The sequence below is a fragment of the Arvicola amphibius genome, chromosome 3 (genome assembly GCF_903992535.2).
Source record: "Arvicola amphibius chromosome 3, mArvAmp1.2, whole genome shotgun sequence".
Classification (NCBI taxonomy): Eukaryota; Metazoa; Chordata; class Mammalia; order Rodentia; family Cricetidae; genus Arvicola; species Arvicola amphibius.
The window spans coordinates 111,091,823-111,115,303 of NC_052049.1; the positions used below are offsets into that span (position 1 = coordinate 111,091,823).

General features: G+C 39.1%; 1 protein-coding gene across 2 annotated transcripts in view; it reads right to left on the reverse strand.

The window, feature by feature from the left end:
• The window catches only part of Arhgef12 (Rho guanine nucleotide exchange factor 12), a 135,258-nt gene extending 111,852 nt beyond the window's left edge, over positions 1-23,406 (reverse strand). For both annotated transcript variants that reach the window (XM_038321725.2, XM_038321724.2), the window contains exon 1: positions 22,746-23,406. In XM_038321725.2, coding sequence (XP_038177653.1) covers positions 22,746-22,777 — 32 coding nt within the window. In that variant the 5' untranslated portion in view covers positions 22,778-23,406. The remainder of the gene's footprint in view (positions 1-22,745) is intronic.
• Positions 23,407-23,481: the final 75 nt, after the last annotated feature.

Consider the following 23,481-nt stretch of genomic DNA (forward strand, 5'->3'; position numbering starts at 1 on the left):
CATGCTTGTTAAAGAAAATTCAAAGTCTGTCTCATGTCAGAAGAGCCACCTGATATAGGACAGAAGAAAAACCAAAATTAAGCAATTATTCTCTTGTCATGAATCTCATAATCACTTGGTTTTGACTCTTTAAAACTTTTCTTAAAAATAAAAATACATATATGTATTTCTGTCATGGTACTAATGGCTATTTTAGAATTAGTTAATAAAACTAATTCTAAAAATAGACTTTATCTAGCTTCCTGTATATGACTTTGGGCTTGAGTCTGAAGCAGGAAACTAGGAACTAAGTTTATGTACCCCAGATATACTTAATAGACTGTGGTCCTTTAACCTCTCTGAAATCTGCTGCATATAACATTTAAAATGTTTAAGTTTTCTGCAGTGAACCATGAACATTTCTAACAGCTATCTTTGAAGTCTTCAAAAGGATGATGGGGCCCCACCATGAGGATTCCACCTGGAGTGTGATAACGCCACTAAGCTGACAAATATCACCCAAAGATCAGCTTTGAACTACAAACTGCTTAGGACAAGTTTAAGGTGGTCCAGCCTCACAGATTACTCCAGCCAGGACTTCAGAGAAGCCCTGCACTTTCCCCATCTCACACAGACTGGACAACCAATGTTACAGCTAGTTCTCCAAGGACTTGATCATTATGTCAATTTTCTCAAGGTTCCCTAAAGATGAAGACAACAGGAAGCAATTTCGAGAATACGACACCCACATTCACAAGAGGTGGGGTGGGTTTCTGGTCATTTGGTGGGTTATGAATGTTTGCAATCACTTACAGGGGTTAGTTGCAAATTGTTACTGGTCACAGTAAGGGAGAAAACTAAGCAAGGGAGGTTGGATTTAAGGATCTCTTTCTGAAGAAAAAAAAGGAGGGAATATGGAAAGGATTAAATAAAAGGGTAGATTATTGAATCTACTTTAAACTAAAAAGCAACTATTAATCTTGAATATTTTATATTAGTATGGATTTTTGTATACTGATACAAATTTAAGGTTATTTTTGTTAGAACATACTCTTATATATGTTTCTGCTCTTGTTTAAGTTATTTTTGTAGCTGGGTAGTGGTGATGCCAGCCTTTAATTCCAGCACTCAGGAGGAAGAGGCAGGAGGATCTCTGTGACTTGGAGGCCAGCCTGATCTACAAGAGCTAGTTCCAGGACAGGCTCCAAAACTACAGAGAAATCCTGTCTTAAAAAGCCAGAAAGATATTTTTGTATACTGATACAAATTTAAGGTTACTTTTGTTATACTGTATGTATGTATGTATGTATGTATGTATGTATGTGTGTGTGTGTGTATGTATGTCTACTCTTGTTTAAGGTATGTATTTATGCAGCTCATTTTAAAATGTATAACTAAGGAATACAGGTTAGTAATTAGTCATCTATTATAATCAAACTTGTAGTTATGTTAGGTATGTTTTCAAGGTTAAACAGTTATGTTTTAGATAGATAGGTGGTCTTCACATACTTCAGATACCTACAGAATATGATATTTAAGATGTCTCAATAACCTAAGGCTTTTCATGACAATGAGAAATGTCTCCTTTCAGCAGCACCAACTCACCAAAAAAAAAAAAAAAAAAAAAAGATAATGGGCATCAAAGAACCTCCATATGGAGTTTGCTTTTGTTGTGGCAAAGTTAGCCACTGGGCAAGAAACTTCCCTTGCCTTGACACAGTATGCTATCCAAAATGGACGTACAGGACACAAAAAGATGACTGTCAAACTTTGCGAGGACTAGGTAGGAAAGTCCTTCAAAATTCCTGCTTCACAGAAAAGTCCATTAGATATTCTAGGTCTATAGGCAGAAGATGAATGCCCCAATGTTGCAGAGAAACGCTCAGTTGACAACTGCTTTCTGTCATTTCTATAGTTTTGGAAGTTGTCTGCTCTACACTTCCTGTTTACCCTGGTAATATTATACCCTTCTAAGGTTGCTGATGGGGCTGAAGAATAAGTAATTATAGTTATAGTCTTCCTTGTTATCAAATTCAGAAAAGAATTCACAAAGGAAGTATAAAGTATATAAGCTTGAAACATAAAAGCTTAAATTGCTTATCTAAGAAAAATGTTTTGAAGGTCTAAAACCATATCTTGGGTTGGTAATACAAGACAGAATAGATAATAGAACAGTTTCTCTAAATTTGACAAATACAAATGGGCTGAACATTGTGAATATAATCTACTTGATAATTCTTCTTATTGTATATAGTTTTACTATGTTAGCATTAAAACCTTTCTTTTTATTTAGACATTACCTGATCATTGTTCTTTTTGTATATAGCTTTGCTGTGTTAGAGTTAAAACCTGACCCTGAGCAGGTTACTGAACCTCAAAATTGATTAAATACTTTGCTCTAGAGAAATGTTGTCAGGATAAAGAAAGCCAAGTACAAAACCGTATAGTCAGGCATCTCAGGTAATAAGCAGATGTTGGTTCCCGTTAATAAAATGGCTACTCACTGAGAAGCAGACCTGTAATCCCAGGACTCAGGAGGCAAGGTAGGATGATAGAGTTGAAGGCCAGCCTGGCTTAAAAAGACTTGGAAAACAAGGGCTGGGGATGACACACAGCAGTGGGGTATTTGCACAAGATCCTGTGTCCAATCCACAGCACTGGAGGAGGGGGGGATAGTACATGTAGTTCAGGTTACTCTGCTATAGCAGAGGATAATGACCTTGAACTCAAGTTCTTCTACCTCCTGAAATGCCAGCATTTCATTTTATTTATTTACTCACTTGTTTGTTATTTATTCACTTATTTTGAAGGTAGGGCCTCACTTCACCAACCTGTGCTGACTTGGAACTCACTATGTCAACCAAGCTATTCTTCACCTTTACATTCTTCTGCCAAAGATCCATTTTCTTCTCCATTCCACAAAGGAACCTTTGGGCCATTTGTTCCTTTTGAAGCTTGAGAATCAAGTGACAGGCAATAATGTATTATCAGCTCTTTTCTGGAGCTCTTTGCCATCAGTGTCCAAGCCCATCTCTTCAGAGGTACCAAAGCCACCAGTGCCAACAATAGCATCATTGTTTTTAATATTTTATAGGCTTTATTCTCTTCATGTCTTGAGATAATATCCCAAAACTGGCATTACTAGATCAAAACATTTAAACATTTCTTATGCTTCTAAGCTATACTTTCAAATCATTTTATGCAATGTTTAAACTTATTTAGATGTCCTACTTCAGATAAGAAACACTACTCCAAGTCTCCCTTCGAATTAAGAATTAGTTTCAACTGCTTTGAGCTTATAGCAGGACAGAACAGAGCTAGGTGGGGAAAACTAAACTGAATGCTGAGAGAAAGAAGGTGGAATCAGGAGAAGCCATGTAGCCCTGCTAGAGGCAAATGCCAGTAAGCCACAGCCACGTGCGATACACAGATTAATAGAAAGAAATGGGTTAAATTAAGATGTAAGAGCTAGCCAATAAGAAGCTAGAGCTAAAGCCGGGCGATGGTGGCGCACGCCTTTAATCCCAGCACTCGGGAGGCAGAGGCAGGCGGATCTCTGTGAGTTCGAGACCAGCCTGGTCTACAAGAGCTAGTTCCAGGACAGGCTCCAAAGCCACAGAGAAACCCTGTCTCGAAAAACCAAAAAAAAAAAAAAAAAAAAAAAAAAAAAGGCAAGAAGCTAGAGCTAATAGGCCAAGCAGTGATAAATTAAAAAAAAAAAAGAATTAGTTTCAAGCTGGACATGGTGGCACACATCTTTAATCCCAGTAATTAGAAGGCAGAGGCAGGAAGATCGCTGTGAGTTTGAGGCCAGTCTGGTCTATTGAGTGAGTTCCAGTACAGCCAGGGCTATGTAGAAAGACTTGTTTAAAAAAAAAAAAAGTAGTAACAATTTGCTTGCTTCAATTGGTATAGTAATAAACAACAACAAAAGATAACATTCCCAGTGCAGCATGGATGGGAATTCTCAACTTTTTGCCAGGTGTCCAATCTGGCCTTATGCTAATGTATCTCTTACTTGGCTTCATCTGTTCATTCACTAGCCTAATTCAATACTTGCATTTTTCCAAGTACTAAGAACAGAAAAGTAAAGACAGGAAAATCAATAAATCTGGAAAATTGAAGTTCTAAGATTCCTCTAACCAAAACACTGTCCTCCAAGCTTTTCAAATGTTCTGTGCCAATCACCTAACCCTAGTCTGAGGCCTGTACTGGATAAGAAGAAGGCCTATCTGGTGTCTATACAGACCCAGTGATTTGCCACAGCAGAGCCTTGAACCATTAGGTACTTATCCTTTAACATTGTCATTTCCAAAGAAACTTTATTCACTACTCTAGAAAAAAAAATAGCATTATTTGTCAAAAAAGAAAGTAACACTAGAAAAAAAATATATGAACAAAATTATATTTGAAAATACTAGCAATAAAATCCAAGTCGATGTTTCTGAGAAAACAGCATTAACTCAGTCAGCACAACTACAACCTGGTCATTACCTCAAGTAGGAGGCATTTCATACTTCTTTCTTTTCACACCTTCTGAATTCATGATGTTCCCCTTAGCCATACAACAAAGTCTGTCTTAGCCCATCTACCAGTACCAGTGGCTGGTCACTTAATGGAAAAGAGTAGTTACATCAAGAAGGTATTAAACGACACTTGGAGAGATCTTAAACTCTATTTCAACCTAGAATATATAAATGTGTATTCATCTGCCAATTCTTAGATATGGGATAAAACCTTTCTCTTTAACAAGATAATCATGAGTGACTGTATCTTTTTCATATAAGCTATACCAAATTCAGTTTACATACAGAGGAACAAGAAGCAGGATATATACAAAACATACACTAAATCTTTCCATAAATAAGTTATTTTTATTCCCATCCAATTTGACAGCATTTTTTCAGTGGGTCTACTTCACATTTCCAAATCATATAAATTTTTTCACAGATATACTTGAATTTTATAATGATATTTCATCTGTTTTCATAACATCATCAAAAATAATTCCAATATAAGTACAAGACTGGGATTACACCATTCAAGTAGAAGGAGTCTTCAGATATACAAAACTGCCTAATGCACAAGCACTTCGCCTACGGGTGAAGTCCTGGTCTACAGAACAGAATGAATCCACTAAATTCATTAGCTATCTCAGCTACTGCACACCTCCTACTTCTTAAATAAATTGGCTACCTCTTCTGTTAAGGTTCTAAGACTCCAAGAAACCCTAAGTGTCTACCCATCTTTATTATGTTACCTCTAAATAGGTCCTGAAATACATGCCACCACCTACAGGCATCCTTAGACTTTTAACTTCAAGTATAATGTCCTTTCTCAATACTTTCATGACATTTATTTTAGTTGTGCTTTTTCTTTGTCAGCCATTACAATCTTATGAAAGAGCTGGATGTAGGCCAGCTAGATAGCCCAGCCAGTAGAGGCATTTGCCACTAAGCCTGATGACCTGAGAGTGAATCCCAGAAACCACACAGTGAGAGAAGAACCATTCCCTTGAGTTGTCCTCTGAATTCTTCATGTGTATGCTTGAGAGAGAGAGAGAGAGAGAGAGAGAGAGAGACTTGGGTATGGTAGCCCACACCTATGAAGGTAAGGCAGGAGGATGGGAAGTTAGAGGCAGCCAACCTGGAGTATATGAGATCCTGTCTATACAAGGGGTGGGGGGCCCTTCTAAAGGTATTCATTATCTAACTTCAAAATTAGAGCTACATACAGAGTTTGACAGAAAGAATGGAAAACTCTTCACACATCCATTCCAGCTTCAAGAAGAATTTCAAATATTTCTGGGAGAAATCTTTCATTTGCAAGACTGTATGCACATGACTAAGACAAGTTTTGCAATCACCTTATCTTGACAAATATATCTATTCATGTGAACAACTTAAATTATCTTGACAATTATAAGTATTCTGTGAACAAAACAAAATGGAGATGAATGCAAAAATAGAACTATAAAATATGAGTAAAATATAAATATGATTTTGAATGTTTTTATCAAACTTCCTAATTTTTATTAGTGTTTAACCACAGACTAAGGAGGACCATTAACTATATTAGTCTTTCCAACTATAAGCCTGAAAATTAGGATTCTTGGTTCTTACTACCATAAAAATTTAAAAATATAACTCTCTAAATACCTTAACATCCTAAGTTGCTGAAGTAGGCAGCCTCCAAAATGACCCCAACTGATTCTGAGCTCCCAGACACCAATGCCCTTGAACAGTTCCCTGCCAGGGAACAAAGCTGACCTATAAACCAATAGAAGAATACAGAAATGACAGAGTAACTTCTGAGGTCACCTCATAAAATTTACTACAGCTTCCATTCTGCTCTCTCATCAAGCAAAGCAGACTGCCTTAAGTGTCCCTAAAGAGGTCTCAGAAATGAAAAATGAACCATTGTCTTCTATTAATAATCATCAGTCTCTTGCCCAGCGTAAGTGAACAACCTCAAGAGTAGCCCTATCAGCTCCAGCCAAGTCTTCAGATACCTGAAGTCTCTGCTCCAGTGGGCAGACATTTGGACAACAACCTCATGAGGAACCTTGAACCAGAACCACTCAGTTAAATGACTCCAAGGTTTCTGATCATAATTGTATGAGATAATATTTGGTAGCTCTGTCCAAACTTTTTTTTTTTTCAAAACAGGCATGGCAGCACAGCTCTATAATCCCAAATATTTCTGGAAGCCGGAAGCAAAAGAAGATCACAAGTTTAAGGCATGTCTGTCTCAAAAATGAAAAGGTCTGGAGACATGGCTCACCAGTTAAGAGTTGGCACTGCTCTTGCAGAAGACCTGATTTTGGTTCCCAGAACTAAGGTTAAATGACTCGTAACTGCCTGTAACTGCACCTCTAAAATCCAATGCTCTCTTCTGGTCTCCACAGGCACTGTACTCATGTGCACAAACCCCAAAAGAAATATATACAAACACATAATTAAAAAGTAAAAATAAAATATTCAATAGTAAATAAGATAAAAAAGACACTAAGCTCATGCATGTAATCCCAACACCTGGGGTATTGAGGCAGGAGGGGTGTTCAAGGTCAGCTTAAGCCAGCTAAAACTACAAAGACCTTATCTCAAAACAGAAACCTTTTTGAATTAAAAGAGAGCTAGGGTGTTTGCCTAACACATGTGAAACCCTAGATACAATCTCTAATACCATCAAAATACATACTTTTTGCACTTTTTTTGTTTTGACTTTTTGCACTTTTAAATGCCCTATGATAATGAACAACTAATACAATGGCTACTGAACACTAAAAATGTGGTTAGTATAACCAAGGAACTAAATTTTCCATTTTTGTAAATTAATTTAAGCAGCCAAATTAGTCTTGGGTATCTACTGTACTAGAGAATGAAGGTTTATGGCTCTGGGTATCATGTTGTTACCCTTGTTATTTTCCTATTTGAATTTTTGTTTTGGTTTTTTTCCTGGGGATTGAAGCTAAGGCCTTGCACATGCTAGGCAGGAGCCAAGCTCTACAACAGAGTTATATCCACAGCCCTCCAATTTGACTATTTGACTTCTCAGTCCTTCAAGATAACAGAACATTCTCCAGATTATCGATATTGATAACAATAAAGTTTCCAAGTTGGATAAGCAAAGTTCTTCTTGTTGCTTACAGTGTGAGGAAGCTATGCTAGCTAAAATGAGATATGGTAAATATTTATGCAAAATTAACAGACCTTTACCCCATAAAGGGGCTGTAAGCATGGGAAAAAGCAGTTTCCCAGAATCCTGCAGGCAGAGGTCTGCAGTTCTTCCTCTGGGCTATGATGTCTCCCCATGTGTAACAATACTTTCAAGAATACCACTTTGTCCATATAATTTCTTATAAATACATTTTAGACCTAGAAAGATTCTAAACAATTCTGTAGACTTTCATTACCTAGAACCTTTTACTTATTCAGTAAAAAGACTTTGTTTAGGGGCTTATATTTTTTAAAACAGCTGTATTTTTATATATTAAAAAAACTAATTTTTCTGGTGCTACTAAAATATAAACTAAACAACAAAAAAGGAGATAATTATGCTAACAAGACATTTTTAATGTAGAGTCTAAGAAAAAGCGGGGGGAGGGGGAATGCCAACTTGCTTCTACTACTTATGCTCCACAAAAGCCCTATCATCAGCCAAGCTGGTAAGCAACACTCCTTCAATCCAAGCCCTCCACAGGCAGAGACGCTACAGTTCAAGGTCAGCCTGTGGCAACAGTGAGACCCTGTTTCAAAAAGAAAAAAAAATCGAGGCAATGATAGCATTTACCAAGAAAGTACAAGGCCCTGGTTCAAGTCCCAGGACCATAAAACAAGCAATCATATTCTATTAAAAGGCATGTGTTGCTTTGTATTTTATTTGCTGTCAGTATAATATATTATGGAGTTCTTTCTTATTGTTTTCTGTCTTCTAACACCAAAAAATATTTCTATCAAACAGATCATAAACATATTAAAAGAACTTAAGAATAACTGTGACAGAAAATGATTTACAAGCAAGGATTAGGCTTCAAATAATAAGGAGGAGGAGGAGGAAGAAGAGGAGGAGGAGGAGAAAGAAGAGGAAAAGGAGGAGAAGGAGGAGGAAGAGGAGGAGGAGGAGGAAAAGGAGAAGAAGAAGAAGAAGAAGAAGAAGAAGAAGAAGAAGAAGAAGAAGAAGAAGAAGAAGAAGAAGAAGAAGAAGAAGAAGAAGCAGCAGCAGCAGCAGCAGCAGCAGCAGCAGCAGCAGCAGCAGCAGCAGCAGCAGCAGCAGCAGCAGCAGCAGCAGAACAGGGTGTGGTGGTGCACATCTATAATCCCAGTCTTTACGAGACAACGAATTACTGACTTTTCTAGGATAACCTAGTCTACATATCAAATTCCAGACCAGTTAGGACTACACAGCAAGATCCTGTCTCTCAAAACACCAACCGAAGTACCAACGGCAAATATCAAGAATCCTAAATGTGCTGGGTGTGGCGGCTCATACCTGCAATCTTAAGACTGGACTGCAGACTCAGACCCTGTCTCAGAAACCCAAAAGCAGAGATCAACCCTTCACCTACACTGATGCTATTTCAGTTCTTCTAAAGACTAGGTAATGCGCACACTATGTAGTGAGAGTGAAAAGTAAAGAAAACAAAAGAGCAATGTACAATAGAAAGTAACCATAGTAACATTTTTAACTTGGGAAGTAAAATCAATTTAATCATTATTACTTTGCACTACTTGCCCCAAATAAAAATTACTTCTTGAGTCAGGTATGTACCTGAACCTGAGAGGAATTGCCCAGGAGGCCAAGCCAGCATGAACAACATGACAAGATCTCATCTGACAAAACAAAATAAACTGACTTCTTGCTATAATGTTCAGCATAAATCAATAAATATCATTATTACAGGTAACCTCCTTAATATGAATTATAAATTTAAGTTTTTAAATATAAAATTAAAAAACTATTATTTAGCAAGGGAAAACAGCTGAAATTATGCATAAATTCAAAATCATTTTACAATCATTAAAAAACAGTTTAGGAAACAATTATTTCTAAGATTTAAGAGTCACAGTCAAGGCCGGGCGGTGGTGGCACACGCCTTTAATCCCAGCACTCCCAGCGGATCTCTGTGAGTTCGAGGCCAGCCTGGTCTACAAGAGCTAGTTCCAGGACAGGCTCCAAAGCTGCAGAGAAACCCTGTCTTGAAAAAAAAAACCAAAAAAAAGAGTCACAGTCAAGGAGCTGGAGAGAGCTGGGACTGGAGCAATGGCTCAGTGGTTAAAAGTTGTAGCTGTTCTTCCAGAGGTCCTGAGTTCAATTCCCAGCAACCACATGGTGACTCACAGCCATCTCTAATAGGATCTGATGCCCTCTTCTGGCATGCAGGTATTCATACAGACCACTAATACATAAAGTATAACTAAATAAAATGTATAAAAGAGTCAGAGTCAATAACTTACTGGCCTCTTGTTATATACACTAGCACTTTTTCTTCTTTTTAGTTTGTTGAGACAAGATATGGCTACATAGTCCTGGCTGTCCTGGAACTAACTATATAGACCAGGCTGGCCTTGAACTCTGAGAGATCCACCTGCCTCTGCCTCCCAAGTGCTGGGATTAAAGACATGTATTTACCATGCCCAGTTCAATACAACAGAACTTAAATAGATTCTCTTGCAGTCTTCACAGTATATCTCAAAAAAAGTCACTCTTGTCTCTGTCTCTCTCTTCTCACTAAGTAACACAAGACGGACTGAACTTACCAAGTAGCCCAGGTTGGCTGGGTTGGCTGAAAATTCGTACCAATCCTTCTGCTTCCTGAGTGCTGGGATTGTAGGCATAAATCATCACACCCACCTGATTTAGTACCATCACACTCACCTTATCTAGCACTTTTACAGAGCTACTCAACAAAGTAAATTTGCCCAAGGTATCCTGGCTCGTATAGAACAAGCCTAACACACCAAAACTTAAGACTCTTTTCAACTTCAGCGTCACTCAGTTTTCCAATACTGAACCTCTAACATAGACAAAAATAAAGTAAATATTACACACATTAAATACAGGATTGACATATCTATTCTTCTAAAAGTTACTTTAAAAAAAAGATACTGGGTGTGATGGTGCACGAACTTGATCCCAGCACTTGGGAAACAGAGGCAGGTAGATCCCTGAGGTCAAGGCCAGCCTGGTCTACAGAGAGAGTTCCAGGACAGCCAGGGCTAAAACCTGTCACAGGAAAAAAAAGGAGGGGGGGAGGAGGAGGAGGAAGAGGAGGAGGAGGAGGAAGAGGAGAGGAACAAGAAGAGGAGGAAGAAGATATGATTACTACTTCTCACACGTAATAGACCTACTCCTATTCTTAGAAACAAACCGCTCCCTCACCATTGCACTGAGTAGCCCTGGGGAGGACTTCTTTTCCCTGCTGTTTCCATCCAGGCAACAGAGCCTCTTTTCCTTTAAACACTGTCTCAAGAATTCTAAGCAGGTAGAATTGCTGGGTAAATAAAGTAACAAAAAAAAACCACAAACCCTTTCTAAATTGGCAACAGCATACACAACTAAAATGCAACCAAAGTACTACTGTCCTGACAGGGACGGAACAAGTATTTATCTCTGAAAACTAGTGTTTTCAATTGTGAGTTAACACTACAAATAATAAGAACAGCACAAAGAATTATTCACCATGGAAAATTTACTCATTTTAAATAGAATATGTTGCTCTGAGCAACCAAAACCAGAACCAACTCAACAGCAAGAAAAACCCAAATTTAAATAATTTTATTTAAGCTGACAAAAGTTATTTGCAACTGTAGTTTGTATCTCCTACATGGACTCTGAAATTAGATTAACAACAATTTAATTAAAGGAACCAAGAGCTATTTCAATACCTAAGTATCTACAAAGAAGCCAGTTAAAATTATTTTTCAATAATGGTATTATACTAAAATATTTCCATCATAACAAATATATTACCTTAATTGTTCACTAAACACTGCAAACTCTCTTTGTTAGCACCACTGTCACATGCCAAGTACAAATTTTAAAAAGGGGTTCTCTCTTTGATTTGTTCTCCACTGTTCCCCAAAACTAAATACTCCTACATGTATAACATATGCCCCTTACTCCCTACAGAGAAATAACAAATATATTGCCTGCACTGATATTCTGAGTCACAATGAAGGCTTGAAGGCCCATAGATTCATTTGCCTGAGCAGCTACAAGTGGCATTGATTTCTAAACTAAAATTAGACTCCCTTTACTCTTACTATGTTATCATTGTGACACTCTCAGGATGATAGCTCTTTTCTCTGACAATATAGGTGAACATAGGGCTTTTATAAGTGATTCTGATACTCTTCTCCACATTAAATAACATCACTGACTGAGCTCCCAGAAGACTTGGAGCCATTAAAAGCTGGGAATCCTTTCAATTGGCATTATTCCAACAGAAGCTCAGTAAGAAATGAAACCTTCTGCAAATCAAATCTGTTGCAATGTTATTTTTTTCCAGAGGTTAATTACCTGCTTCTGACACACACACACACACACACACACACACACACACACACACACACTAAAGTCGAGTAAAGAGGTTGGGAAAGTCAATCATGTTGTAAAGCCTCCTCCAGGAACACTCCATGAAATCAAAACAAGATCTGGCTGTCAAACTCTACACACTCCATGAACATCCTCTCCAAATGACAGTGCTCTAGAGTTCTCAGTACCACTGTCTCAAACCACTAGGCAGTGAGGATTTAATATAAGAGGTCATGGTCCAAACTAAACAGTCTCAGTGAGACACTCATTGGTGATATCAGGATATCCAGAAGCTTCACTGTAATCCCCTGAGGAGAAGCAAGGGAAACAAACAGATAAACCAAGACAGACATACACTGATCACTGTTGAAGCTAATGACAGGAACACAGAGGCTCAACATAGCACTTTTCGTACTTCTGTATGGAAATAAACCTCTCGCATACTCTAAACAACCTATATGATAAGCATTTACTGAACAACTCCTTTGGGAGACTGTACTATTGTCCCTACTTAATTCGGCCTCCACATTCCTTCCTTAGAAGGAGTTCACAGTCTTATCGATGATCACATGCCTTGCAATGCCACCTGTAGGAGAGATTGCATCCCTACCCCACTGACAATAAACCTTATCTTGTTCTAGCCTATGTCCTATGAGCTAATGTGATGTACGCATAATTGAACAAAAGCTTTAACGGTCATCCTATGTGGCCTGGTATAGTGGTCACACCTTTAATCTCAGCACTCCAGGAGGCAGAGTCAAGTGGATCTCTGATGTTTGAGGCCAGCGTGGTCTACAAATTGAGTTTCAGGACAACCAGGGCTAGAAAGAGAAACCCTGTCTTGAAACAAAAGCAAGAGTCAGAATAATGCTTCTATCAATGTCCTTGTTCTTTGTCTCTGCCACAGTAACCATGAATTTCAGATGGGGACATTCCTTCAGCCAGGTTCCAAAATAAGACCCAGGAAGTGATGGTGCAGCCACTCCACACCTGACATTGTAATCCTGAAGTTTGCTTGCTCTAACAGCATAACCTGAAGATATTTGCAGATGACACCCACCATTTTGGGACATGTGCACAGAATCTTAAAATGATAGGCGGCTGTGTTTTGTGGTATTTTTGAAAGGTGATAAACATTTCTAATTACAGCACTCAGGAGGCAGAGATGAGAGAATTTTGAATTCAAGATTACCCTGAACTACATAGCAAGACCTTTTCTTCAAAACAGGAACAGTTTTAAACATAGTTACTTCTGAGTAGTGTGTATGAGAACCAATGGAGGCGTGGAAATTGAAGAAAAGAGCAGGAAAAGTTACTTTACTTTACGGCATGAATTCATAATATTTATTCTTTCTTGGTATCTCTGCCACACGCAGAGTTACTTAGACCATTTGCTTCTTCCTTATGCTTTTCCATACCAAGAATATAGCAGAGCTAGTATCCAGCACTTAAAAGTGAACAAGCATCTTTCTGGTCTGGAGGACTGACAATTAGATTTAAATTTAAACTTATGTAAACATTCCTCATTCCAAATATTGTTTCCTTTTTAAGTATGGACTAAAGGGAAAAAAAATAAAGTGTAACATTTAATTCTATCAGTTTGCTCACTTTTAGGTTTCAGGAAAGTAAAAATTTTTTCTTATGGATGATGAAGCTATTGATCAAAAGGAAATTCTCTCCATTTCATTGTTTTAGCTTTTCATTTACTCCACTGATGAAGTAGCTTGTTCTAAGTGTTAAATTCTGTGAACAGGACTTCATCAGTACTATAGACAAGGTGTCTACAGCTTCCTTATGTTTCCTCGTGTAAAGGCCAGGAGTGGTGGAATCACTGAGGTAGAAGTAGAAATAGGTAGATCTCAGTGAGTTCAGGGCTAGCCTGGTATACATAGAGCAGAGTTATATACTAAAATACTGTCTTTAGGGGCTGGAGAGATGGCTCAGTGGTTAAGAGCACTGACTGTTCTTCCACAGACCGGGTTTCAATTCCCAGCACCGACATGGCAGCTCACATCTGTCTGTGATTCCAGTTCCAGGGGACCTGACATCCATGGCAAATGCTAATGCACATTTAAAAAAATACTCTATATGAAAGAGAGAGAGAGAGAGAGAGAGAGAGAGAGAGAGGAGAGCAGGAAGGGAAAAATTCTTTCCATGGGTGGTGTATGTGGGTACATATGTGTGTGCTGTGGCTGCTTAAGCATGTGGAGATCAGAAGTCAATTTTTTGATGTCTTTATTGCTTTCCACCTTTTTTTTGAGACAAAGTCTCTAACTTTGTAAATTTTACATCTGTGTGTGTGTGTGTACACATGAAGTGTCACAACACTTGGGGGCACGAGCGCCACAGCACTGGTGTGTGTTAGCAGAGTGTTATGGCACTGATGAGGAGGCTGGAGGACAACTCTTGGGATACAGTTCTCAACTTCCATCATGTGGGTCCCAGGGTTGTTGACAAGCACCTTTACCCATTGCTATCTCATAGGCCCAGAGACAAGATCTGTTACTGAACCTGTAACTCACTCATTGGCTAGGATGGCTGACAAATGAACTCCAATGGGGGGGCTAGAGAGATGGCTCAGTGGTTAAGAGCATTGCCTGCTCTTCCAAAGGTCCTGAGTTCAATTCCCAGCAACCACATGGTGGCTCACAACCATCTGTAATGAGGTCTGGTGCCCTCTTCTGGCCTGCAGGCATACATGCAGAAAGAATATTGTATACATAATAAATAAATAAATATAAAAAATGAACTCCAATGGATCTGCCTATCTCCACCCCTCCCCACTGCTGGAGTTACAGATTTCCACTGTGCTCCCCCAGCTTTTACATCAGTGCTAGAGATCCACACTCAGGTCCTCATGAATACATGGCATGTACCTTACCAACTAAGCCATTTCCCTAGTCCCAGAGAGAAAAAATTCTAACCATGATTCTGGTGGTGATTAGAAACCACTTAAATGGCTACAGAAATCCGTTCCACAAATAACACTGTATTGCACCACCATGTTTTTACTTCGGCTCAACAATATCTGAACATCACAATACCCTGCAAATACAATTAGAAACAATGTCTGTACTTCCCATCCTAGACTCTCAAAGACCTTTATAAACATCAGTTTAACCCTCACATCACCTGAGCAATGGGTGTTACACAACATTGTAACCAGCTATCCTGCTACCATAAAATATTCGGATACCCCTTCAACAGTAGTCACCCTAAGAAGTCTGGCCCAAGCAGCCAATAAAACAGGAAATATGCTGACAGTGCATATGCCACCAACAATCTGCAAGAAGACCAGATCTTCACCCACAATAACCACTTCCTCTGAGTAAACCACAGAGAGACACCAGACAAACCACAGCAGATCATCGTGTGTGTTGAACACAGGCAAGACAGATAACCCATCTAAAATCTATACAAAAACATAAGTGAGCTACATGTATTTACATATTATTTAGTGACATTTTATTCTACTAATAGGTACTGTCTGCATTAAGTGATTGACTTCAGGGTAAGTGCCTTCAGATGCTCTGGGTTTTATATGAAAATAAATATTTTCTGAATCCATGGAAGATCTACAAAAAAGCTTCTGACATATTAATTATACAAACTGAAAAAGTTTATATTTAATACTATATTATAGTTCAAAAGTAGCATCTTTAATAACTACAATATACTTTACAATGTCAAAATAAATAGCAGTGTGATCAGTGGCTAACAGTAAGACATCTTCCTCTGTCCTCCCTTCTAGCATTCTTTTTCTTTGAAACAGAATCTCACTATGCAGCCCATGCAGGTCTAGAACTAAAGATCCTCCTGCGTTAGCCACCAAGGGCTGGAACTAGAGGCATGTCACTACCATATTTTTAATTGTTTGCTATATGCTTGCTATTCATAGTCCCAAGCCAGAAAGACTTTTTTCTTTTTTTTTTCTGGCTAGTAAACTTGTCTCTAAACACAAGGAACCCACCTAGGCCTGACACATGACCAAGACTTTAAAGACCAAGAGTCAGCACTTGAATCCATTAAAAATCATTTAGGGTGTGAGTCTGCACTCTCAGCTGCACTGAGGCGTGTCAGTTTAATACAGGAACCATAATAAGGTTCTTCCACTAAGAGTCAAAAACACATGCTTATGCACTTGGAGAACAGCTCATCTTCAGCACCATTACATACTACTCAGCAAGACCACAGTCTACACAGTATTCCAGGAATCAGCTCCACAAGCATCATACAGACATCTCACACATGGTTATCTTGATACCCCAGACATCCTGAGTCAAAAACATAAAACTCATATTTTCCAAATTCCAAAACTTACTAGTAAAACCCCAAAGATCAAGAATAGCTACTTAAATAACATTAGGCTAAGTATCAAAGGAGAAAGTCTACTAAAAAAAAATTGAAGAGTTCTATAATCTTAGATGTTTTACAGTAATGGAAATAAACACTTTTTCCTGTTGCTATCTTGTCAGTAATAATTCTCACAAATATAAGGAAATAAAATGGCTTTCTGAGATTCATTTTAATTACATATTTTAATTATATGTGTCCTTATTGGAGGGTGCCTGCTTATGAATGCAAGTGCCTATAAAGTTAGGGGCAATTCATCCCCCTGGAGCCGGACCTGCGATTTATTAAGAGCCTCCTGATGTGGGTGCTGGGAACTGAACTTGGGTCCTCTACAATAGTAGTACATACTCCTGAGCCATCTCTCCAGATGGAAGAAAGCATTATTTAAATTTTAACACTAATCTATTCTAACAGGAAATTACTACTAAGCAAGCATTGCAAAGCTATTTCTTAAAATTAATATGAAGATATAAAGGAGGTAACATTTTAAGTAACAGACTGAACCAAACCACTAGAAGAATAACAATTTCCATATGACTCTTACCATACTACCTTAAAGCTACAGTTGTGTTTCTTCATCCCTAGCAGTACTTTGTCTTCACTTCTGACTAATTAGAATCAGCAAAAGCTCCAGACAGTATTTCTACATTCTACTTTTTGATGTATTAGGGGAACTACATTTGAAAGAATCACTTTATAAAGAAGTCTTCTAAAACATGAGTAATTGTTTAATTAGCTGATTTGGTAATTATGTTATTTGTATATGTTTGTTTCATTTGGTTGCTACAATCTCTTACACCTATTCTAAATGCTACCTAAAATAAACATAGAACCAGAGAATATAGCTGTTTGCCCAGCAAGCCTGAGGCCCTGGATTTAATCACATACACACATACATTTATCTATCTACATTTCTTCTAAGAATCTCTCCACACGTAATTTGGGGGCTAGGGCTGGAGAAAAATCAAAGAGTTCAGAATCACAGTAAAAATAAGTTGTAACTTGTTTCTGTAGAATATAAATCATATAGAATATCACATTTTGTACCAAGAGACCAACTAAGAAATGTACTAGGATAGCAAGTCAGGCAACGCTAATAAAATATTAAGAGAGACAGACTGACATTTAGACAATGGAACAAGAAGAAACATAACTTGACTAAAAAACAAAATATTAAGGGGAAGAGAACCATAAAGAAAGCAGCAGCTAACCACGAGAACCAATACAAGCATGCAAACTCAAAACGGCTGGAGAGCATCATTTGGCCTTGTACAGCAAGAAGACACAAGTTACCAGGTCAACTTAAAAAGAAAAACTTGAGCCGGAGATCAGGAAAAGCTTCCTGACTACAAGACCTATCAGCGGCGTTGTTCAGTCTCCTGAGGAAGTGACAAAAGCTTTATTCTCTAGAGATATTTAAAGTTAGCATAGATAAGGGACCAGGAAGAAAGCATCCTGTGAGAAAAAAATACCCTATTCTTTTTTGGTGAGGTTGGAAAGCTACTAAACAATGGTGAACAGAAAAAAAAAATAATATATGCAAAAAGAAAACAATTTAAGGTTTTAAAAAAAAGAGCTAGGTAGTGGTGGCACATGCCTTTAATCCCAGCACTTGGGAGGCAGAGGCAGGTGAATGTCTGTGAGTTTGAGGCCAGCCTGGTCTACAGTGGGAGTTCCAGGACAACCATGGCTACACAGAGAAACCCTGTCTGGAAAAACAAACAAATAAACAAAAATGAAAAGGACAACTTGAATCCAGAAAATCCAGATTCAAGCAGTTTTCTAAGAATTATACTACCATAGAATATCACTGCATACACAAAAGAGTATTTTATTCAAAAGGAGTTATGTCACTATTCTGAAGATTCCTAATTAAGAGAAGGGATCATATCTCCATGTTAATCAAATCATCAGATCCAAATTTTAACAGAGGAGACAAAATTAAGTTAAGCCTCCTATTCCTGAAAACATCATCCCAGTCTACTTCTGGGAGATAATTATGTAGTAAGACCTGTTTGTGGCTGCTTTGCTGGAGAAGGAACGCCAGCACTGTCACTGCCCTACAACCCCACCATTAAGCAGCATTTCTGATAACTGTCAGACAAGCACAGCTAAAAATCCTTCCATCACCTGTGCAGAACCATTAGAACAGTTAACACTGCAGTGCTAACATGGGAACAACCAGAAATCACTAACACATCAAGTGGTATCAGCAGGCTAATACACTTTTTATGATTTCAAATAAGGCATCCTTTGTCTGCTCATGAAACAAATACAAGTACAATGTAAGTGCGCTTTTAATAAGGAAGACTACAACTCCGAATTTTTTAAAAAGGTTAATTTGGATTCTCCATGTTGACTGATAAAACTATAGGAGTACATATACTATATTGCAGATTTATACGAATCAGGACTTTATTCTGAACTTAGAAAAGACAAAACATTATGAAGCTGGTAGTATGACCCTCCTTATTCTCAATTTCAAGTCGGTATTTGAAATGGAGCCATTTCATAAGAAAATGTTACAAATAATTACATCTTACAGATAATGACTCATGCAACCTTGAAAATAACACACAACACTAAGAGGGTAGGTTGCTTGTTTTGTTATTAACTAGAACTTATAAGACAACTTTGACAGAAAAAAAATGAATGATAGCTCTACTTTATATATGAATGTAAAAGTATAGGTCTCAATGTTCACTTTAAAACCTTGCTTAAAAGTTAACCTTAAAGCTAAATTCAGTGCTAAGTAAATTCCAACACATCAAAACCTTTTGCCAATCTACAAATCAAAAATGGCAAGATCTGCAGGACCAAACAAAGTCCATGGAGCTCAAGGAAGACCCTGCTGACTTTCCAACCTGCACCACCCTTAAAACTTGCTGTTACAGAATGGCCTGAAATCATTCACTGGATCCCCTGGAAAAAACATTCTCTCCCCTCTACTTTTAAATGAAATGTCAATCACCACAGCATCTTCTACTCTAAGAACAGAAGCAAGCCAGGGAGCACTGAAAGTTATTAGAATATTTTAGGGCTAAAGACAGCAACCAATGCAGATAGAAAAAATGGCAATCGGACATCTCTATCACTTTTTTAGTCTTCTGATCTCACAACAGTTACAAAGCCAAGTGACCAGAAAGCATCCATAAAATATTTAATTTTAAAAAAGGCTTTTCAGATATACTACATAAAAACAACAGCCTTTATAAACATACTTCATAAGTTTGAAGGTTTAAAAAGCAGTGGGTGCCCGGGTTTAAAAAGAGAAAGAAAAGGAAACAAATGAATGTGTGAATTTAACTCCAAAATAATAACAGGATGTAACAGAGTTCTGAGTATCCAAAGTGACCAATCAGAGCCTAAACATAGCTGAATTCCATCCCAGCCCCAGCACGTCCCTAACACAAGAATAAAACCCTTCTTATCTTGTTCAGCCATGTGTCGCCTGCCACAAACTGCAAAACAGAACAACGCCCAAAACCAGCTAGTCTGATTTCAACTGAGGACAGACAGACTCTGTAGTCAGGAGCACCACAATGAAAGAACTCCAACTCACACAGCTGGCCTGGTGGTTCTGCACACTCTACAGAACAAAGCCATGCCACATACAGTACTTCAAACTTGAAAGGGTCTCTGAAAAGCTACATTGGCACTATTAATTTGCCAACAGTCCTAGAGTCGGCAAAGTCTATCTACTGTACACTGGAGTCATGAGAGAAGATATACATAAAGCTGAGGGGAAGCTAGGTTTTACATGAAGAACTTTGCTAAGGCACTCTGGCATACAAGCATTACTAAACCAGTACTTCCAGATTTCACCTCAACATATATTCAAACCAGGAACTACTCTCTTAAAGAGAAAGGGCTGCCTCACATTTGCAGAAACGTTTAGAAGAAAAAGTAGTTGTCACATACTAATTTTATTTTTGAAGAAAGGAAGAGAAAAAAGAAAAGCCAAACCCCAGTGTCTGACAAAGATCAGGATTTCAATCAGCTTTAAAATAAACCTTCTATAATCTTATTTTATATGACTCAGTTGTCTAAAGCAACCTAGTAAAGGTTTACATTGAAAAGACATAATTTAGGCCCACAAAGCATTAGCATATTGAGACTTCTTCCCTTCACCAATGTCAGCTTTATTTCCTCTGTGTTTTGATACAATATGCCTTTAAGCATGCTGGGAGGAAGAGGCAAGCAGAGCTCTATAAGTTCGAGGCTAGCCTGGTCTACAGAGTGAATTCCATGACAGTCAGGGCTGTTACACAGAGAAACCCTGTCTGAGGGAGAAAAAAATAGAAAAAAAAAGGGTACAACACTCGATTTCATAGGATGTGCATCCACTGTTCACACATAAATACATAAGAGCAAGAATCCGGCAGGGAAGGAGCCCATCTCTTCAATCCCCAGCACTCTAGAAGCTGAGGCAGGGGACTGAATGTCTTGAGCTGGAGGCTATAGACTATGCTACAAGTACAGCCAAAGACATGCAGCAAAAATCTGACTCAAAAAAACAAAACAAAATAAAACAACATTGGGCTACGGAGGTGGTTGAGCACTTCAGAGCAGAGGACCCAAGTTAGATCTCCATTACCTAGGGTAGACAGCTCACCATCACCCTGGGAATCCTAAAGCCACTCCTAGCTCTGAGGCACCTGCACTCAAATGTATATACCCACACAGAGAAACACATATGCAGAAGTAAAAATACAAAAATAAATCTTTAAAAACTGCATGTTTATAGTTCATATGTTCAATTACGTTATTAAAAAGATCCAAATTTCAATATTTTCTTTCCAAGAAAGAGAACAAAAAACGCTGAGAAGCAAAGTTGGAAAAAAAAAAACCTTACATGGGTGCTTTTGTGTGACTTTTGTATGCAATGAGTCAGTGACTCTAAATTCTGTTTCTACAAATTAAACTCCGCAGCATCTTAATGAAAACCAGGACTCCATCAGTTTCTGGAAGTCTGCTTATCTACAGGCTCAACTGACAAGACAGGAATTGAACGAACCAGCAAAACAATTATCTGGACACCTGTGAGTGATTTCTCAGAAGCAAACACCATGAAAGGAAAAGGAGCAAGGATGGGGAGGCAGGAAGACACAAAACAACTGTCTCTACATATACGTAAAGTGTATTTGCAGGAAAACTGAAAATGAAATTCTGCCTAGCAAAGTACACAAACAAAGGGTAAACATAAGTAGTTTAAATATTTAAGGGCATCTTTTAGGTGAACGCTCATGTGATACTGCAAAGCATCAACAGGAAAAGGAAGTTCTGTCTCTGGAGGAACTGTTATGGTATGATAATGGAATTTGGCCCCTTTAAAAATCAACAAGTAAGTCTCACAATTGGGCGAGACTCTCTCAGAAATTAAACTGCTTTCTGCAGGAGCATTACTGTTGCACTTAAAGACTCTGCTTCAATTATTTGGATTTTGTTTTGTTTTGTTTTTGTAACAATATTTAGGTTAACTTAAAAAAATAGCAAGCTAAAATTTAGAAGTAACATACAATGTCATAATTAAATTGAGAAATAAATATGCTCAAGAAACCAACTTGCTTTCACTGAAAAGTACTCAAAGGAACTCTAAAGTGTCAGAGAATGACACTTGGCCACATCTTCTATACACAACGCCATGCAACCCTGATTAAAAAACAAGATCCACCTGCCATGCCTAAACCAGACTTGGGGTTTACATCTTTAAATGCTAGAGCGTCTTGAAGATGAAATATAAAAAAGAATAATTAGAAGCAGGCCCCATGATTTTCCCTCATTTCCTTCAGCTCCTGGAAACTGTCCCCAGCAAGAGCCCGTGATTTACTGGTAGTGTCAACATTCTGGAAAATTAGGTAATTAATAATTAAACACTGTGCAGGTCACGTAAAAAGAGATCAGATTCACAAATCACCAAGCTCAGATTCACAAATCACCATGCAGCAGAATGAAAATTAAGTTCACCCACAGAAACTACTAAAATGAAGAGTCTAGAACTACCACAGGACAGGAATCAACCTGATGATGCACCAATACCCACCGACCTCGGGCTCTGACCTTCACCCAAAATGACCTTCCTCTGGCTCCAAAATGAGCACACAATCCTAATGCACCCGACAGAAAACCACAATCATGGCTTTACTTCATTTCCTCTGAGAATATGGGGAAAGTTTCTGTCCAAAAAAACTGCATTTCCAAATTCAATCAACCGGATAACTTGGCAGCAACCCTAGACTAATTGCACAGCTCCGAAACAACCTTCTTTCCTATGCCTGTCAATTGCACCGGTTGAAGGCAAATCTGCGATCACCGACTCCCCTGCTGCGTGGGGCCAAATCCAAGGAAGGTTAGCGACCGAGGAACTTCATACCCACCTGTCCGTGATAGTAGACTGTGTGCCACTCATTGGGGCCCTTGGCGAGAGGTCTTCTTTTTATCCAACTTGCATTTTACAGTAACACCTCCACACCCCACCCCCAGTACTCTGGGATCAGGCTCAATTTCGGCAGGGACACAAAAGTCCAACTCAAAACTCCATTCAGTCATCTAGAACATCCGATTGCAAGGGGTCAAGGAAAGGGGATGCGGGTTGAAGCAAAACAAGTTATCTCCCCCAAACAAACCGAGCAAGTCGGCCACAAGGCGAGTTCTAGAATTAGGAATGATCCTCAGCAAGGCACGAAGAGGAAAACTTCGTCAGAGGGAAGTCGCCAGACGGGATCCCAGATCCCTCCGGGGCTGTGGTAGGATCGGCTCGAGGACGGGCGTCGCCTCCTGTCCCGAGTCGGAGGGGCCCGGCCCTCGGGTCCCCGCTCTATCTGGGGCTGCCGGCCGCTCGTGGCCGCAGACTCCGCCGCGTCTTGCGCCGTCCCGCGACCGGCTCGCGCCGCCCCATGTCCCCGGGCCGGGGCCCTGAGCTGCTCCGCGCCGCCCCCACCCGGCACCGGCCGCCGCGCTGACAGGGTCCCCGTCTCAGCGACGCGGGCAGCTCCCCATCCCTCGGAGGCCCCCGCGCTTCTTCCGCAGTGGCACGACGGCTCCTCCCCGACGCTCTGGTAGGCGGCGGCTCCCGCGAGGAGCGGGAGGTCCCGGCCCGGCCCGGAAGCCCGG